The 20,920-nt window shown below is 39.8% G+C and overlaps 1 protein-coding gene across 2 annotated transcripts in view; it reads left to right on the forward strand.

Annotated features, from left to right (window-relative positions):
* The window catches only part of Ptprb (protein tyrosine phosphatase receptor type B), a 109,061-nt gene that overhangs the window by 75,528 nt on the left and 12,613 nt on the right, over positions 1-20,920 (forward strand). For both annotated transcript variants that reach the window (XM_042699172.1, XM_042699173.1), the window contains 12 exons: positions 2,584-2,827; positions 5,003-5,109; positions 9,134-9,233; positions 10,028-10,111; positions 10,210-10,227; positions 10,346-10,427; positions 11,016-11,106; positions 11,780-11,856; positions 13,740-13,874; positions 16,418-16,540; positions 16,724-16,887; positions 19,341-19,476. In XM_042699172.1, coding sequence (XP_042555106.1) covers positions 2,584-2,827; positions 5,003-5,109; positions 9,134-9,233; positions 10,028-10,111; positions 10,210-10,227; positions 10,346-10,427; positions 11,016-11,106; positions 11,780-11,856; positions 13,740-13,874; positions 16,418-16,540; positions 16,724-16,887; positions 19,341-19,476 — 1,361 coding nt within the window. The remainder of the gene's footprint in view (positions 1-2,583; positions 2,828-5,002; positions 5,110-9,133; positions 9,234-10,027; positions 10,112-10,209; positions 10,228-10,345; positions 10,428-11,015; positions 11,107-11,779; positions 11,857-13,739; positions 13,875-16,417; positions 16,541-16,723; positions 16,888-19,340; positions 19,477-20,920) is intronic.

Genomic DNA, 20,920 nt, shown 5'->3' on the forward strand with positions numbered 1-20,920 from the left:
CACTGAGCCACCTTCCCAGCCCCTTAGATTTTAATTGTTAAATGGGAGAATAATAATAATGATAACAATGACAATAATGATAACAATGGCAACTATAATAATAATAATAATAGCAATGATAAGAATAGTAGTGTTCTTTTACTGAGCTCTTACGATTTACCACTAGTCATCAATTTTTTTCCTCAGTACTAGGATTTGAATTCAGGGTCTCATGTTTCCTTGGCTCATGTGCTCAGCTGGTATTCTACCAGTTGAGCCACACCTCCAGTCCAGTGTTTTGCTGAGTACTTTAGAGATTGGAGTCTCATGGAATTTTCTTCCAGAGCTCACTAGTCTCATTCTTGTGCACTTCTGTTCTGTCATTAAGCAACAATACACTTGCTTCACTCAGAAGTGGTCTTACCTCTGTCTCCTTTTCTTTGTCTTAAGATCAACATGAAAATATCTACCTGCTTCCTTATTTTTTTTCTTTTGTTTTTATTTGGGGGGGGGCCTCAGTCGTGGGGCCTGAACTCTGGGCCTGGGCACTGCCCCTCAGCTCTTCAGCTCAAGGCTAGCACTCTACCACTTGAGCCACAGCACCACTTCTGGCTTTTTTTCTGCTTATGTGGTGGTGAGGAATCAAACCCAGGGCCTCATGCATGCAAGGCAAGCGCTCTACCACTGAGCCACCTTTCCCAACCCTGCTTCCTTATTTTCTAAAAGTAAATTTTCTTCAACCATATCTGGAAATCGGGTTGATGGGATATTTTAATTACTTCAAAATACAATGCATTTATTCTTTTAAAAAAAATAAACAGCATTGTGACTCAATGCTTTCACCCATCTCTGTCACAGATAATCAGTCATACACTCCTAAATGACCCCCAAATTCGCAAATGTATCTCAAAACTTGAAAGAGGGAAAAGCTGTTCATGAAAAGTGTTCTTTCACTAAATTTTGAATAATGTCACTCTCTAGTTACCTAAAATAGACAGTGGCTACCTACTTCCCACAGACTGCACAGATACTAGGCTGCAACATTCTATGCAACCACTAAGTGTGACCCTAGACCTTATTATAATATAGCAGCATTTGACAAACCACCTGTAGAAGAGTTACATTTGGGGTACACACTTCCCTGTGTATATATTTGCATTGAAGTTATGTTATTTCTCCTAAACAGGTGTTTGTGCCTGCAATATCATTAATATATTTTACCTTCCTTACATTTTTCAAAATTATTTGTGATTTTGTACCTGAGTTTAAGCACCTTTGACAAAGGAATTAGGAAAGGATGGAAATAAAGAAAAGCACACAAGACAAAATGCATTATACTCATAAATTGATACGTTGAATTTAAACCCCTTAAAGATAATAAATTACTGCATCATTTTTAAAAAAGAAAAGTCCACACGAATCTCTATTTGAAACCTTTCTGAAATGGGGAACTGAATATTCTTCTGGGAAGATCTCAGTTTTTGTACTTAATCTCTCCTTCACACATTAATCTGAATCCTCATGAAGACCAATAAACTTTAAAAAAATGTCTCTGGGATCCACTCATTGTGAGCAAATATTAAATAAGAGTCCAGGATGCTGGGATGAATCATACAATCCCACCCACCTCTTGAAGTTCATTGTAAACGATATCCTATCTCTATCATATTTATTTTCTTAATTATGTTTTTCTCCAACCACCATCAAAGCTAGCTCACAGTGCCCAAACACACAGCAAGCCAAATGGACAAGGAAAGAGATTTGTGTGAACTGGGGGCCAAATTTGAACATTGTACTCAAGATAACAGAGAGGCTCACAGAGAGCCACTATCAAGCCAGGCATGCCAGGTGGAACTTGGCTTGAAGTACAACTGGGACAGGTTTTCTCTTATCTCTTCCTTGTTTTCAAGGTCACAGGAGCTTCCTTATTAGCTCTACTACAGTGGTTATTGGCAAGGTAGAGGGTTCTTTGAGTGGGTTGACACTCACAGTCGGAGTTTTCCAGCTTTCTAGAGTTTTGAGACATTATCACTTCATACAATTGATCTGGCTTTGTTTCCTAGAAAAAGGTGTGTGTGTGTGTGTGTGTGTGTGTGTGGTATCTAACATGCATACTTTAAGAAAAACTGAGTTTTAGTGAAACTAGTTTTGATGTTGATTGGAGAAAAACATAATTAGGATAACAAATATAGAAAGAAGATACCATTTAGCACTAGGCTCTGGTGGCTAACACCTGTAATCTTAACTACTCTGGAGGCTGAACTTGCCTGGGCAGGAAAGCCCATGAGATTCTTATCTCCAATTAACTACCAAAAAAAGCTACAAGTGGAGCTGTGGCTCAAGTGGTGGAGTACTAACCATGAGCAAAAAGAAGCTCAGGGAGTTTAAGACCAGGACCAGCACAAAGAGACAGAGAGAGAGAGGGAGTATAGAAAAAGGAATTTCATCAAAATTTCAGAGCCTTTCTCTTTGCTCTGAGATCACAGAATTTGTATTCTGGTATAGCTAGATAGTGGATGAGGAGACACTCTTACAAGCCTAGTCAGAAATCACTCAGAAAATTAAGTCACAAGAAAGTCTTTAACTGTGCTTTTTCTTCTCCAGGCAGGGATGACCTAAAGCCAGAAGAACAGCACCCTCTCCCTTCCTACCTAGAGTACAGGCAGAATGCCTCCATCCACATGTACCAGACCAATTATTTTGCCAGCAAATGTGCTGAAAGTCCTGACAGCAACTCTAAGAGTTTTAACATTAAGCTTGGAGCAGAGATGGACAGCCTGGGTGGAAAATGTGATCCCAGTCAGCAGAAATTCTGCGATGGACCACTGAAGCCACACACTGCCTACAGGTTAGATGGATTACAATGGTTTTGCTAGAAGAGACATGCTACATGACCAGGCGCTCAGCTGAGTGAGCATCTGCTGCATAGGAACTCCTGTTGATGCATAATCTCCGCTAAGAGAATACTCTACCTTGTAGTGAGTGATTTATAAAAGTTATATTCCTGCTTCCATTCACCGGTAATGTGCAGAAGGGCTTTCAGCATTGTACAAAAGCTCCAATTCATTCTGTGAACAACTGAAGGCTTTTAATAGACTGTTCTTTCTCCTAGAAATGTTTAATGCAAATCAAATAATTTATGGTGTCAAAAATTTTTTAAAAATAAAAAGGCCTAGTAAAAATATTGAATTTAGCCTACCAATCCCAGCAGCTCAAGAGACGGAGAGCTAATCTGAGGATGCTAGTTCAAAGCCAACCCAGCAAGAAAATCTGTGAGACTCTTACCTCCAGTTAACCAAGAAAACAAAACTGAAAGTGGATCTGTGGTTCAAGTGGGTAGAGTGTAGAGTGTCATCCTTAAAAAGAAAAGCTGCCTGTGGCTCACATCTGTAATCCTAGTTACTCAGGAGGCTGAGATCTGAGGATTGCAGTTCAAAGCCAGCCCAATCAGGAAAGTCCTCCTGAGACTCTTATCTCCAATTAACCATCAGAAAACCAGAAGTGGCGCCAGAGCTGAAGAGCTCAGGGATAGTGCTCAGGCCCAGAGTTCAAGCCCCACAACTGATAAAAAAAAAAAAAAAAAGCTAAACGATAGTACTTAGGCCCTGAATTTTGGCGTGTGCATGCACACACACACACACAAGTGTGCACACACGCATGCATGCACAGACTGAGTTTAAAAAGACACAAAGACTATGAGCTTAGATCTTCCACTTTTAATAAGGACTGGACATATTCTTATTTATTTACCTTAAAATCATATAAAAATGGAACTACTCTGTGCTCCAGAAAGTACTCTTGAAGAAAAAGAGCCTTAAATGAATGAGAACACCCATTTCCCCCTCTGTGATGGCACATGAAGTGCCACCGCAGCCACTGGGCCCTGTCAACCCTAAGAATTGGTAGTGCTCTTTTTATAATGGCAATTACCACATTGATATTTCAGCTATGGGTCAGCTTTAATGGATATCTGAGAATTACTATTCTCACAACTAAACTCTACCTAGATCCTCCCATACCCCTCCATCTACTCCGTATTCTTCCCTTATGTTTGCATACAGCACCTCCTTATTTCCACTTGTTCCTCAGCCAGAACATGTGGAATCACCCTTGATTCCACCTTTTCTTTCATACTCCACATCCCTGAGCAAATCTTCCAGCTCCTCTCTGAAATACCCAACACTTCTCATTACCTCAACCACCACGGTAGTCCAAGCTATCATCTTCCACCTGGATTATTATAATCCCCTCCCAACCCATCCTCCCATCCCCACTTTCTTCTTCATCCTTTTCTCCTTTGTCTATTCTTATGCAGCAACACTCATTTCTGTGTTGAACACAACATCCAATGTCTTCCCATGTCAATCTGAGCAAAAGCCATGGTCTTCCTCATGACATCATGGTGAGTAGGATCGGCCATTCCTACATGGTCTGGCTCATGGACCTCTCTGATCTCACAGCAGATCACTCATCAATAAGGCTTTGGCTTGTTGGTCTCTTGCTGTTCCTCAGAAGTCCCAGGTATTTTCTGCCTCAAATTTTTGTGACAACAGTCACCACTGAACTGTGAGCCTGACTTCTTCACTTTCCTCAGATTTCTGTACAAGGTCTTCTTATCCAGGTCTTTCTATGGCCATGCTGAGTAAGGCAGCCTCATCCCCTTTGCTTTCCATCTCTTTTTCTCATAGTCCTCATCATCTGACATCCTACATTCCTGAGTCACTTGCCTGGCTTCCTCCATGGCCTGCAATCCCTGGAAAAGCAGAGGTTTTGTGTTGTTCCATGCAATATGCACAGTTTCTAGACTTAGGTCTGGTACCCAGCAGTAGCTTAGTAAATATTTGATGAGGAACTCAATGAATGAAAGAATGCATGACCTGCAGCTCTATCTGACTCTTTAATTCATCCCTCTCCCTGCACACATAGTAACCAGGTATCCACCCAGATTTTTCCTTGAACACAATTTTCAACCCGTTCCACTGTGCTGAGTCACTAATTCACACTCCAACTGTTTTGTTTGCAGAATCAGCATTCGGGCTTTTACTCAGCTGTTTGATGAGGACCTGAAAGAATTCACAAAGCCACTCTATTCGGATACATTTTTTTCTTTGCCTATCACCACAGAATCAGGTGAGATTTGCCTGTCCTTCCTTCTACCAGCTGCCATGCCACCTATAAGAGCCAACAGTGGAGAAGTCTGGTCTGGTGATACATTTGATGGTGGCAGAAACATTAATTTCCACTGGGAACTGAATCTCTATGTGATCATGGATTGATATGAATTAGATTAGACCAGAATAGACCTAAAGGAGATTAATCTAGAAAAAAAAGGTGGAAGTGCATGATCTTTTTCCCTTTTCAACAGTGAGTGACATTCACTAACATCAAGAGCTTGCAAAGACCAGAATTAAATTGATACAAAAGGCTTTCAGATATCAGTAGATCTGTGTGCACACATAGTCAGCTCTTGTCTTCAAAAGTTTGACACTATATCAAAATATTTGACAACAATTATGTCTATGAATAGACTGTTTCAATTCATTATCAATGCAGTATGACAACATACATTCACAGTAACTAATCTAGAGATGCCTTCAAGTATACAAAAAGGTGTGTGTAAGTTATATGAAAATGCTATACCATTTTATATTAGGGACTTCAATAACCACAAACTTTGGAATAGTGGGGTTAATCCTGGGACCAATTCACATCAATACTGAGGGCAAACTACATTTTAAAAAAGACTAGAGGGATGGGAAGGGGAAACAAAGGAGAGGCTACAATGCTTGATAAGAAATGTACTCATTATCTTGCCCATGTAATTGTAACCCCTCTGTACAGTATTTTCACAATAAAAAAGGCTAGAGAAAACACCAGAACATTAATGACTGTCTCAAAATAGTAGAGCGATAGGTGATTTTTCTTCCCTTTGCTTATTCTGTTTGCTTCTTACATTGTTTTGAAGTGTTAATTTAGAGGGCTATGTGTAGGGCTCAGTGGTAGAGTGCTTGCTTAGCATGTGTGAGTGTCTGGATTAAATTTCCAGTACCATAAATAGTAATGACAACAATAATTACCATTAATAATAATAGTAATAATAACAATAATAAGTTTAAAGTATTACCTTTAAAGGCTTTATATTCATTTTTGAATCTCAAGTATGCTAGAGAGAACATTTGGTGATATTAGCTAGTATCTAATATGCTAGTTGTTTCTGTGGAGGTAACAATTTTAAGCATGTTTTACATAGAATAGCATATCCAGTCTTTAGTCTAAGCTTGGAAGGAGATGTCGTTACTATTCTGATTTCAAAGGTGAGGACATGCAGCACCAAAAGGTTGAATAACTCACCCAACAAGGTGCAGCTGGGATCCTGGCCCTTTTTTACCACAGTATGCAGCCTATGTCCTGCCCTATCTCACTGTTCCCATTGTGCCAAACAGTTCAGCTTCCATAACCTTCTTCTTTGGCACCAATGCCTGTCCCAGCTTTCTGTGCCCAGTGGGCTGCAATTTCTTGGTCTGAGAAAGTTCTTTAGAACTAAAACAGTCTCTCCTGCTGCTTGACAAAAGATGGCTCTGCCTCACAAACCTTCCTATCTATTTATGCCAAATAAAGGGATAATCTTCCACTTTTCAGACCAAAGTAGGATTGGACCCAGTTAAGAGGATTTACATGTATTTGCTTATAATTTGGTGTTAAGTATGGACTTTGTAAACACAATTCTTTCCTATCCCTATCTGAAATGTTGTTATGTAACAAAAATTTCTATTTAGGCCAGTAAAGGAATGCACTTACCCTACATTCAAAACAGAATATGTTGGTTTGATGAGTATTGAAAAACAATATGAAAAAAAAAACAAATATAAAGGCTCACAATGTAATGCAAAAAATGGGCTACTTTATGGAGCTAAATATAAGAGGCAAAATAGTAACATTTTTAAAAGAAAATATATATCAGTCTTTGTGACCTGGGGTTATAAAATGGTTTTGTATATAAGATACCAAAAGTACAAGCAACAAAAGCACTAAATTAGGTTTAATCAAAATTAAGAGGTTTTGTGTTTCAAAGGAGACCATCAAATAAATGAAATGACAACCCACAGAACAGGAGAGATTATATATCTGACAAAGGTTGAGAATCTAGAATGTGCAAAGAACTCTTGTCTTTCAGCAATAAATAGGCAATCATAATTGTACAAAGGATCAACATAGACATTTCTCCAAAGATATACAGGTAACCATAAATGTATGAATATATGCTCAACAGCATATATTCCATATATGTTTTTTTCCATGAGGAAAATGCTAATCAAAATCTTAATAATAAGCTGGGTGCTGGTGGTTCATACCTATAATCCGAGCTACTCAGGAGGCTGAGATCTGAGGATCACAGTTCAAAGCCAGCCCAGGCAGGAAAGTCTGTGAGACCCTTAACTCCAATTAACTACTAAAAAAAAATCCAGAAGTGGAGCTGTGGCTCAAGTGGTAGAGCCCTAGCCTTGAGCAAAGTAGCTCAGGGACAGCACCCTAGCCCTGTGTTCAAGCCCCAGGACCAACAAGAAGAAAGCAAGGAAGGAAGGAAGGAAGGAAGGAAGAAAGAAAGGAAGAAAGAAGGGAAGGAAGGAAAGAGAGAAACTTTAATAAGATACTAGCCATTGCCATTATTATGGTCAAAAAATAATAACAAGTGTTAATAATGATATGAAGAAATTGGAACCCTCAGGTATACTTTGAAGAATGATCTTCCCTACTTTGTAGAACACCTAAGTTCCTCAAAATGTCAAACATAGTTATCTTATGATCCAGCAATCCCATTCTGAAGCATATACCCATGAGAAATACAAACTTGTTTACATAAAAATTTAAAACATGGGTGTTCATAGCTATATCAGTCACAATCACCAAGAAATAAAAAGAACTCAAATGTCCATGAATAGATGAATAGATAAGTAAAACTTGATATATCCATACAAGTTTATTCAGCCATAAATCCAAATGAAGTAAATTTTATTTACATAAACCTCTAACAACATAAGTTAAATGAAAGAAAGCACTCATCAAATGCCATTTAATCAAGACTCAGTTTATATGAAATGTACAGAACAGGGCTGGGAAGGTGGCTCAGTGGTAGAGTGGTTGCCTTGCACGCATGAGGCCCTGGGTTCGATTCCTCAGCACCACATAAGCAAAAAGAAAAAAAGCTGGAAGTAGCGCTGTGGCTCAAGTGGTAGAGTGCTAACCTTGAGCTGAAGAGCTGAGGGACAATGCCCAGGCCCAGAGTTCAGACCCCACAACCAGATCCAAAAAAAAAGAAAGAAAGAAAGAAATGTACAGAACAGGCAAATTCATAAACAGGAAATAGATTAGTGGTCTTCAGGGGCTACAGAGAAGGAAGAATAGAGTATCTGCCAAAAGGCATAGATTTGTTAGGGGGTGATGAAATTATAGTGATCTTTGTGGAATTCTGCAACTATAGTAGCAAGTATTGAATTGTACAATGAAATTGAGTGAATGATATAGTATGTGAATTATATTTCAAGAAAACTTTAAAAAAAAAAAGAAACAGGCTAGCTGGATACAATGGTTCATACCTGTAATCCCTGCTACTAGGGAGACTGAGGCAAAAGAACCACCTGAGCACAGAAGTTCAAGGCCAGTCTGGGCATTATGGTGAGACTCTGTCTCAAGAAACAGTTATTCCTCCTATTCATAAATTCTTGGTAACAATATCCCACTAGATAACAAAAATACCAATTTTTTTTAACACAACTCTCAGCAATTCACTGGATTTGCTAAGCCCCAGAGGCTGTGTAACAAACTTTATATCAGTGAAATTGCATCTACATTTTGGTAGTAAAGTCAAGCTTTTATATCAGGTGTCCCAAGCTTTACCTCTGAGCACAAAGTGCAAATAAGCCATCCATCTTTCCCTACAACAGTGAATGAACTTTTTCCCTCTAATGGATCTACTTCTGACATCAGATAGCAGCCTTGTGGCCATTGTAGTCAATACCTCAAGGTGAGCATCACTTGAACTGTACTTGTAATAACATTACTTGCGAGATATGGCTGCTGCAGGGATATGCTCTTACTGGTTTCCTATCACTGATTTTCCCATCTGGATTTGTTGTTTCCATCTGGATTCTTGTAGAGTCCTTGTTTGGCGTCATTGAAGGTGTAAGTGCTGGGCTGTTTCTCATTGGCATGCTGGTGGCTCTGGTTGCCTTATTCATCTGCAGACAAAAAGCAAGGTAAAGACAAAGATCTCTCTGGTGACTGGGTCCTCAGCTGTAGAAATGCAACTGAAAATACCCTTTGAGTTGAAGAGGGAAAAGGAAAACAATTTAATTTCCCCAAGTTAAATCACCATTGTCTTCTCAGTACAAACAAAAGTCAAATTCTAGAAGCATGACTCACTGTCCATCATGGATAAATTTGGTCCTTTCCAAGGACTCATAGACAGTCAGGAGCTTTATTTAAGTGGAAATCACTCTTTTTGCATCAGTAAGAATGAAAAAAAAATGTTGCTTTATGTCTTTGTGAGAACAGAGATGTTTGCAAATGTTGTGTGTAAATGTTTTTATGCAATATTCTGAAAAGCATGTTTGACATCATCTCCACCACCATAATTTAAGAAGGAACTAAGAAGAGGCAGACAACCAGCCCTCTTCTTTTAGTGAACTTAGTTATTTTCTTTTTGGTACTTTATTCTCTCTCCTGCAGTCATGTCTGGCATCTGAAGTTTACTGGTTTGAAGATTTTTTTTTTCAAAGGAAAGTTTTACTGAGAGTGTAGGAAGTGATTATGACCTGTAGCCAAAAACCAGGAAACAAGTCTTCACTTATCATACAGATCTGTTTCTGAGTGGGAAAGATGACTCCTTTAGGTTCTTCTTCCCCTGTTCTCCCTTCAAAGAGATGCTGGCTGAGGGCAATGAATACTGAAAACTCCTTATTTGCACAAACATGCACAGGCTTACCATAAATGGAAAAAAATGTTCTATTGTATCATGTTGAAAATAAAAATCTTCTGCCTTCTGTTTCAGCCATGGTCGAGAAAGGCCCTCAGCTCGCTTGAGCATTCGTAGGGACCGCCCATTATCTGTCCATTTGAATCTGGGCCAGAAAGGGTAAGTGCCACCTCTTTTCATTATTTAATTTATTGGGAGATGTTTATTATGTGAGGTTTGTTAATGAGGTCTTTCTTTCTTTTCTTACTTCTTTTCAGTAACCGGAAAACTTCCTGGTAAGAGAGAACACATTAACTACCATATTATCAGCTTTTGAAACATAACAGACCATTTATGGCATTTCCCCTTTTTTCTAGTAACTTTCTTTTCCTTTTGTTTCATTTTTAATTGCAGCCCCATAAAAATAAATCAGTTTGAAGGACATTTCATGAAACTGCAGGCTGACTCCAACTACCTTCTATCCAAGGAATATGAGGTACAGTAACTCAAGAACAGTGAAGCAGAATTTCCGTCCTACCCTTTCCTGTGGGATTACAGTTAGAATGATGCTTCCGCTCTCAGCCCGGTGTTTCCTTGCTCAGTATGCACCTAGTCTCAGAAACTGGTTAGAGCTCCTGAGTTGCCCCAGCAAACAAAGTGCCACTTGGATCATATAGCAAGAAAGAATGAACACATTTCAGCTGTAAACCTGGTGCTGTCAAGTTATTCAGCCTGATCATTTGCTTAGCTGGGAAATAATATGGCTTGGCAAAAAGTGACCAGGCTTTGGATGTGATTCCCAGTTTTTCCACTTGTGGGACCTGGAACACATTAGTTATACTCTCTAAGCCTGGTCTGTAAGATGGTGATAAGAATGTCTCCAGTGGGCAACTGTAGAAGGAAACGGAGCTAATACCAATGTAATAGTAGGCATTCTGGAACTTAAAATGCTTATTACCTAGCTCAAGGACTATATAACTTCTATTTTATATTCTATTTTATTTATTCTATTCTATTTTATTCTTCTCTTATATTCTGTTCTATTTTATATTCTCCACCTATAATCTTTTTTTTAACCCAACAGGACTTAAAAGACATAGGTCGAAACCAGTCATGTGATAGTGCACTCTTGCCAGAGAACAGAGGGAAAAATCGATACAACAATATATTGCCCTGTAAGTTCTGTGTTGAAATTTGCAGCGCTGTCTTCCTCAAACCATTTCTGCTCTTTTCCAGGAATAAAAGGGGACTAAATAAATATGGTATAATAAAAAATATCTGTAAGTTATAGGAAGCTAGAAATGGAAGATCGCAGGCTATAAATGACTTTAACAAGGAAAGATTGCTACTGAATTTCTCTCCAGAAGGGTAAATAACAGTTTGAATTCTAGTTATATGAGGACACAAGCTGTTGACATTTCCCCATGGGTTAACAGCAGGTCTTCTGACACAAAGCTGGCCAGGGTCTGTTTCACTAAGTCTCTAATTAACAATATTTAAGAAAAAGAGTCCATTAGTTAAAGCAATAGAAGGCAGTTTTTCTGGATTTTATTTATTCTGGTGGTGTAAGGGAACTAGCTGGTCACCCCATTAGACAAGTGTCATAATATTGCAAAACAAAGTGTACTGGGGGCCTCATTCACATCCATCTCCTGTGTCTGATTGTTCATGTACAACCTGGGGCAATGCGGTTGTCCTGTCTTTGCTCATCTGTAAAGTAGAGATAAGAACACCTTGCTTGAGGCTGCTGTGGGACTCAGAGATAAGGTGCATCCATTTTTACACATTACATAAATAGAAAATCACTCCAAGACACAGCAACAAACTTGTTGATAAACTTCCTTCCAGATGATGCCTCGCGAGTGAAGCTGTCCAATGTAGATGATGACCCTTGCTCTGACTACATCAATGCCAGCTACATCCCAGTAAGTGAGCCATCAAGTCAGCTACATGGGACATAACATTCTTCCTGCAAGCCCCACTGCTTTCCGTCTAAAAACATTTGCAGATTTTAGAGGACCATATCTGATTGTCATAGAGTATAAAGTGTGAAGTATAAAGCACTTCAATCACTGCCAAACACCACTTTCCACAGTGGCTATAATCCTACACAATTATCAGGCTGCATTCCCAAAGATTGCCTTCATTCTGCAGCCCTTAGACAAGACTGTAGCTTCCTAAAGAAGTTGGGTCCCCAATGATAAGGCTGCCAAGCTAGGGAAAACAAACTCCTGTTATTTGGATTTTTGAAAAACTGAAGACCCACTTCAAAGACAAGTCAGACCTGGGCCTTGATTCTGGCTAGAATCGAGTCAACTTTCTAAAACACCGCAGTGGAAAGAGTTTCAGGGGCTAGGCATTGGTGGCTCATGCCTGTAACCCTAGCTACTCAGGAGGCTGAGATCTGAGGATTGTGGTTCAAAGCCAGCCTGGGCAGGACAGTCCGTGAAACTCTTATGTCCAATAAACCACCAGAAAAACAGGAAGTGGCACTGTAGCTCAAGTGGTAGAGCGCTAGCCTTGAGCTGAAGACCTGAGGGACAGCGCTCAGGCCCAGAGTTCAAGCCCCATGACCAACAAAAAAAAAAAAAAAAAAAAAGAAGAAGAAGAGTTTCAGGGGTCGGACAAATCTGGGTTTGAATCCCATTTCTGCCCTTTGCTGGATCTATAATCAAAGACAAGTTATACCTCTTCGGGCCTCCATTTTCTTTTTCAAAAACAATAATAATTGCCTCAAACAATCACTCAATTTATGTGATAAACTCACAGGAATTAAGTGCTCTCTTAAGGTCAAACACTGAGTCACTGTTCACAGGGATCCAACACTAAAGGAGCTCTCAGACAGTAGAAACATCAAGAATGTAGAAAAGTGATGTGATGAGAAACTTACCGAGGCAGGGGCTTCTCCAACATAACATACAGCCACATCAGCTGGGGAGCTTGTTAAAATGTGCTATGTGATGGGGTCTGGGATTTTCACAAGCCTCCATATGATCCCATTGCTGCCCACGCAAGGACTACACTCGGAATAGCAAGAGCTAGAGGTTGCCACAAAGCATCAAGGAGGAGAATATCACCCCATAGAGAGAAAGATAAAAGAAGCACAGCCCAACAGAGATCATGCAAAAGGATAAATACGGACTAGCCAGTTGAGAGGCAGCGTGTGGGTGGCAGAGGTGACATCATGGAGAGACCCTGGGAGAGGCGATGAGAGAAAGAGCGTCCACTGGATTTTGCAAGCAATCCTGCCTTGCTGCAGTGCAGAATGAGTGGGTGGAAATAACCTGACTCGGTTCTGACCCACTGCACATTATGTAGTGGAGCTCATGGAACCACGGCTCTTCTCCATTAAGCATCTCCTGTAAGACATCCTCTCACCAACTTACTCTAATGTCATTTGTGCAATGACTAAGATTCCTCAAGTGTCTATCCAAAATAATGACTATTCCTCAAATAGTCTGCACACCACACACACACACACACACACACACACACACACACACACACACACACACACACACGCCACATATTTGAGAGTGGAGAATTTTTGAGATCATTGCTTAAAGTCCTCTATTTGCCTTTCAGAATAGATCCAGCCTGACAAAAGGGAATGTGGTTCTGAACAATAGTTCAATGTTCTAGCCTTTGTCCTTCCTGCTCAAGCCTTGACATTTGTGTTAGTATCTTCCTCTCAAGTCCAGAGCCTGGCGGAGACTTCCATGTCATCTAATCTGCAGAGCTGACTCTTTGTTTACAGTTTTGAAGAGGCCCATTGTTTCTGACTCTTCATATTGTAAATTCATCTCAGGGCAACAACTTCAGAAGAGAATACATAGCTACTCAGGGACCGCTTCCTGGCACCAAGGATGACTTCTGGAAAATGGTGTGGGAACAGAACGTTCACAACATTGTCATGGTGACCCAGTGTGTTGAGAAGGGCCGAGTGAGTAAACAGCTTTCCTGACTTCCTAGCTTTCCTTTCTGCCACCCAGATGGAATCTAACCTCACCCTACCCAAAGTTACACCCCACCGTCACCCCACCATGTGAGAACATCATTAGTGTTTTCAGTCACGGTGTATAAAAGGCTCTAACAGGAAATCCAGGTGATTCCCCATTCTGTTTATGGGTCTGAATTTCCAGTCAGGGCTATGTCCATATGAGAACTGATACATCACAAGTGCTCATTACACAGCATTTCAACCATTGATTTGTTCCATCTTTAAGTGTCCAGCTATATGGAGAGATTCTGCTAGATTGAGGAGCCTGTCCTTGCCCTCAAAAAGAAGTGTTTTCAGCTGTGCTAGTGAACCCAAAGGAAAATGGTTATCTGGACAAATTAGATGCAGATCTCTTATAATGCACTTATAACCCTCCACATTCTACAGGTTAAATTGCTCAATAAAATTACACATTGGTTTTAGATTTAGATTTTTAGGCCATTCATTCTAGACTGAGACTTATATATCTTCCTCTACAAGACTAGCCTGTGTGATATTTATAATTATGTTATTATAATGTAATTTAGCATTAGTTATTACATGTAATATAGTAAGATGTAATTAATATCATTCTAATGATGGAGCACTGGAAAAATGTCTGTAACAGTTAAGTATGTTTGATAAAACAGAGATGTATTCATATGCATATGTAACTCTATTTACCCTCCTGGGATATCTGCCATTATCAGTGCAATACAATTAATCTCATACAGTATTTTTTAAACATGTCTATGTGTACAAACATATTTAAAATCAATGCATATGTCTTTCATAAAAAATGTCAATTTATACATAACTATATAAAATAACCCCAAACAAAACACAAACATGCATAAATAAATGCTCATAGCCCCCGTTCACTCTTCTTTGAACATGGAAAGGCAAGATTTTCTTTTTCTTTTTTTTTATTGTGAAAATACCATACAGAGGGTTTTAAATTACATGGGCAAGGTAATGAGCACACTTCTTATCAAGCATTGTTGCCTCCTCCTTTGTTTCCCCTTCCCATCCCTTCCCATCTCCCCCATACCCCCGCTTCCCTTTCCCCACCCCCCCCACCCCCGGCCAAAATTGTAAAGTTCGTTTTTCAACATAGCGACTTGTACATCTCATTGTTGCAATGGGTCCACCTGTATCCCTATTTAAATGATTTGTTTTTTTTTCCCTTCCCCTCCACAAATTATACCAACATCAAATACAGTGAAAACAGGGGTTATACCGTGGGGGAGGGACATACAAAGCAACAAAGAAATCATCATATAAATATGTTAGAAACAATCGCAAGATAGAAAAAATATTTGAATCCTTATCTTGGGGTTCATTTTGCCTAACATCATCTTATCTGACCATTTCTGCTTGTCTCAGACATATACTAGTTATTGCAAATAAGGGAAACCATGGGGCCTATGTTTCTTTGGGCCTGGCTTACTTCACTTAATATAATTTTTTCCAAGTCTTTCCATTTTCTAACAAATGGGCAATGTCATTCTTTCTTACAGAGCCATAGAATTCCATTGTGTATATATACCACATTTTCTTGAAAAAATGCTCAACCTCTCTAGCCATAAAAGAAATCCAAATCAAAACAACATTGAGATACCACCTCACCCCAGTTAGAATGGCTATAATCAAGAACTCTAATAAAAACAGATGCTGGAGGGGATGTGGCCAGAAGGGAACCTTACTGCATTGTTGGTGGGAGTGTAAACTTGTTCAACCACTTTGAAAAGCAGTATGGAGGTTCCTCAAAAGACTCCACATAGAGCTCCTCTATGACCCAGCAATCCCACTTTTGGGCATTTACCCAAATGATCACAAATAAGACCACACTAAAGCTACCATCACAACTATGTTTATTGCAGCATTATTTACCATAGCTAAGATATGGAACCAACCCAGATGCCCCTCACTAGATGATTTGCATTTCTTTTATGGCTAGGGAGGTTGAGCATTTCTTCATGTGTCTATCGGCCATCCTTCTGGAAAGGCAAAGGTTTTCTAAGCATTCTAGCTCAAAAAATCTCTTGGCATCTGGCCCAGGTTAGAAAATAAACAAACAAAACAGGAGTAGGAAGACAATGCTTTCCTGAGTCTAGCTAAATCTTCCTTCAGGAAGAACAAGATTTTTTTCCCCCACATTCTTTTTGCAGTTCTGAAGAGTAGGCCAAGGCCTTGTACATGCTAAACAGGCATACTATCAACAGAGCTACATGCCCAGACCTAGAGCAAGAAAATTTTATATGCTATGGGTACTGAAATGCTGAGGGAATCAGTCAAAACAAAAACAAAAACTCAAGCCCTGTAATGCCTGAGTAGATGATGCTTCCAGGTAGAAGCAGGGATGTGTCCCATACAGCACCAGCCCAGCTAGAGTGTAGATAGCCGCATGGTTTTAGCAGCTAAGCCTGGATTCCTCCCTTGGGAAGGAATTCAAATAGGCAAGTCCTGTTTCCAGGCTGACTTTTTTCCTCTCTGCACTCTCCTAGGTAAAATGTGATCACTACTGGCCCCCAGATCAAGATTCCCTCTACTACGGAGACCTCATCCTGCAGATGCTGTCAGAGTCGGTGCTGCCTGAGTGGACCATCAGGGAGTTTAAGATATGCAGTGTATGTTAGTTTGCTTGACTTCCATTAAGGACCTGAAATGGTGAACGGAAATTTGTGAATCCTAGGTGGACTGCTTCGTTTTCAGGAGTTTTGGCTTATAGAAACTTCTCTGAGTGGCAGAGTTGTCAAATTGGAGTCTGCCTTAGGTTGTGCTTCTTCTTATCCTGCTCTCTACTCTTCCAGGAGGAACAGCTAGATGTCCACAGACTCATCCGTCACTTTCACTATACGGTGTGGCCAGACCATGGAGTCCCAGAGACCACCCAGTCCCTGATCCAGTTTGTGAGAACTGTCCGAGACTTCATCAACAGAACCCCAGGTCCCGGGCCCACTGTGGTACACTGCAGGTATGCAGCACCCTAAGAGACAATAATAAAACATACGTGAGAGGAATCTGGAAAAACAAGGTGGAAGTATGAGGAATGTGGCCAGTGAACGATTACTTTGGGACAATAAGGCTGCTTTAGCTCCTGGAAGATTTTATGTTCTTCCTTATGCTCCCTAACCTTGCTCTCCCTTATTGACTTTCATTTTCTTTACTCCCACTTCTCTCCCAAGATCTTGTTCTCTCACCCTCGTGTTATTTTCCTACTATACAAAAAAAAAAATCCTTCAGTGACTTCTGTGTCTTTCATAAGGAGTCCATTTAACCTTCAATCCAGTTTATCAACAACTTCTGTCACTTAGCCGGTATGGTGACTGCTCAAGCTCACCTCCTGCCGTTCTCCCCAACTACCATACTTTGTCTCTCTTTCTCTTCTATCTTTTTAAGCCCTCTATAACCTTCACATCCCTGTTCTATTTCCATCAAGGTCTAGTAACATGAATTTTGCTTTGTTTAGCCAATACAAGTGTTTAACTCAGGGACTTGTACTAGCTCATCTTGCTTGCTCAACTGGCACTCTGTCACTTGAGCCTTGCTTCCAGCCCTACTTCTTACTGGGTATTTTAGAGATAGACCTTTGGTGACTTTTCTTCCCTGGCTGGCTTTGAACCATGATCCTCTGGATCTCAGCCTCCTGAATAACTAGCATTACAAGCCACCACTACCCAACTAGTAGTATTTCTTTGTCCCTTGGTCCTGCTATAAAAATTACCATGGACTAATTTATACACAGTAGAAATTTGTTTCTGATCGTTTTGGAGGCTGGGAAGTCCAGGCTCAAGGGACTAATAGATTCAATGTCTTTTGAAAGCTCACCACCCTTCTCTGCTCCTCTTTGCTTTTATAAGGCACTAATCACATCTTTAAGAGTAGAGTTCTCCTGATTTAATCACTTCCTAAAGGCTGCAACAACTAAAACTGCTGAATGGAGTATGAAATTTCACCGTGACACAAACGTGAAGACCACAGCATAGCACTTTCCATCTGTAACACCCAGTTTTGCTCTTAAATGTCTGTTCTTTCTTGACTTTTTTGTCTCAGACTGTCTGTCCATAAAATCAACCTAACAAGCCATGTTTTTCTCTCTGGGGAGCCTGATGTTTAGCTAATTAATGTTTGCAGCAACACTTTGATAGCACTAACTGAATGGCACTAATAAATAAAGAGCAGAGAATTGCTACAGTAAGAGAAATGTCAAGTGTGCTAATTTTCTCCCAATCAGCCTGACACCCTAGGAGGCCTGCTTTTATATGTCACTGGAACCCTGATGCTTTTAGTGGGAATGTGAGACACTTAAGAGCTTTCTGAAGAATCACAGCCATTTTCGTCCAGGAGTACTGGAGAATTGTTCTTTTTTATCTTATAAATGTGGACATCGGCAACCTAAATAACAACTAGAGATTCTATACAGAATATTTGGGAATAGCAGAACATTGCAGTGGAAATATGTGTGTCATGGTAGACACAATGGGTATCTTCAAAGAGGTTAAGGCTAGGGCAAGTTGCTAAGACAAAAAGAGAGAAATTTAAATATTCTTTATGACACAGATTTTACTAGTCTGAACTCCTATTGGTTAGGAATTAGTGGCAGTGCCTTGTGAGTTCCATTGCTGGGCAGAAGCTATCTTATCTGAATTATAGTCCTACACAGTCTTAAGGATAAGTTTTGCTATAGAAATCTGTGCACCGATACAAGCTTGCAAAGCATTGGATATTGTAGAATGAGAAGGAATTTCTTGGAGGGACTTTAGAAACTCCTTGAGCAAGCAGGCAGGTAGGTATGAGTTCTGCCCTTTCCTAGCTAACCAACTCTAATTCTGTCTGGGTTGGATAAGAATAATTTCATCTTGATGTCAGCAACTTCCACAGCACCTAAAAAAATCCCCAGATTATAATCACCTTGGAGAGCAATCTGACAGTCCTAGAAAAGTGTTCATATCCTGCTTTGTACTCACTACTAACACATACACAAACACACCAAAAACTACAATAATAACGTAGAAATTAGATCTACATGTAATAATACAGATAAATCTCAAAACCCAAATTGAGTGGAAAAGTTGGCAAAGAGATGCATAAAACACGTTAGCATTTTAGTACATCCATGTGACACATAAAATGAATACTCTGTTCATATATGTAGAACAAGATGAAAACATGCATAGACAAGATTTATACCAAATACAGAGCAGTCCTTATCTTTGATGAGGTGAAAGATGAGAAGAAGGATAGAGGGAAATGGACCACAGGGAGTTCTAGGTTATATTTCTGTAGGAGAGAGAACACATTGAGAGAAAGAAACATTCCTATATTCTCCCACATCTTAGGAGAAAAAAGATTGTATCACAGTATTGCCGTAATGTTGAGAGGCAAATTTAATGAAAAGACTGAATCTTCCTCTACCATCTCTTGTAGTGCCGGTGTAGGCAGAACTGGAACCTTTATTGCACTGGATCGAATCCTCCAGCAATTAGACTCCAAAGACTCTGTGGACATTTATGGAGCAGTACATGACCTAAGACTTCACAGAGTTCACATGGTTCAGACCGAGGTAAGAATTACAAACTGAAAGGCTCAGTTTACCCTTTTCCTTCCCACCCCAAAATATGTCCAGGTCTCTAATCTGACAGGGGGAGATAACTCTGGCCCTTAGGAAGAGAAAGAAAGGACTGCTTAGAGACATTTTGTAAGACTCATTATTTTGAAACACATTTCAGTGACCTTGAAGATGATGTATGGCCTTATCCTTACTGAACTAGTTACTCAGCTTAGAAGAAAATTAATTTAGATTGGTAGGAAGAAAAATAAATTTTTGATCAAATGCATTATATATATATTTATATATATATATATGGAAATGGCCAAGCTGCTTGTTTCATAAGAATTGCAAATTATTAATGGGAAGATTCCAATCTGTTCTCAGTCCTGACCTTGACCCCCTCTGTCTGTACCCCCATCTCTAGAGATACCAGGGGCCGTATGTCAATCATGATAGCTAAATGTTTCTATTTGTACAGCCCTCTTGACATTTTTGATAATTGATGAACATGTTATCCCATTAAAATTTTATAGTAACCAAGTAGGAAAGGTATTACATTTCATTTCTAATCAGAAAAGTGAAGTTCAGAAGCTAAAGGGGCTTATAGAAAATCTGTATCTGTGAAGTGGTTATGTTGACTTAGAGCCTGTTCTAATCTGCACTAGGAAATCCTCTCCTTGAGTACTAAGCCCACTTCCTCGCTGCCTCAGGTTCTGATCTGTATCCTCCACATGTGGCAAGCATGCCTCTCTCCTGCATAAACATCTTCCAAATCCTCAGGTTCTCTTAGTCATGGGTTTTCCTAAGTTATTGCCTGAGTAACTGCATAAAACCGTATTTAAAAAATTGCTTTACATAGCTGGGCATGGTGGCATAAACCTGTAATCCAAGTTACTCAGGGGGCCAAGAAAGGAGGGTCTTCGTTTGAGGCCAACTAGGCAAAAATCCAGTGAGATCCTATCTCAAAAGCAAGCCCAGAATGGTGATGTACACATCTATACATTCAAGTTACACAGGAGGCAGAGGTAGGGGAATTATGGTCCTGACTGGAAGGTAGTTCTAAGTACCCCATTACATCACCCTGGGGGACAGATCATCGTGTCTGTGCTTCTCTGTCTGTACAGACTAAATTAACAGAAAGCACAGGGTGCATTAACCAGAACCACTCATTCTCAGGTTCCCATTAACCTTTCACTTAATGGCTTTAGCAGCCATGGATGATCACTGTCCAGCTGCTGTTTCATTTGTGCAGTGGGATTTTATCTCTCCATATCGTAACTCCTATCCATCTTTCTTTAGAAGATGATGAGTTCCTAGAGGCTACGAACTTGCTTTCTTTCTCTGTATTAATTCTTTAGTCTATTAAAAAGACCCTAATTATGTTGCCAAAAGGTCAGCATGGAAACTTTATTATTAGTTTATTGTCATTTCCATAGACTCAGACCACAAATAATTT

This window comes from Dipodomys spectabilis, unplaced genomic scaffold, assembly GCF_019054845.1.
Source record: "Dipodomys spectabilis isolate Male_0828 unplaced genomic scaffold, ASM1905484v1 ptg000234l, whole genome shotgun sequence".
NCBI lineage: Eukaryota > Metazoa > Chordata > Mammalia > Rodentia > Heteromyidae > Dipodomys > Dipodomys spectabilis.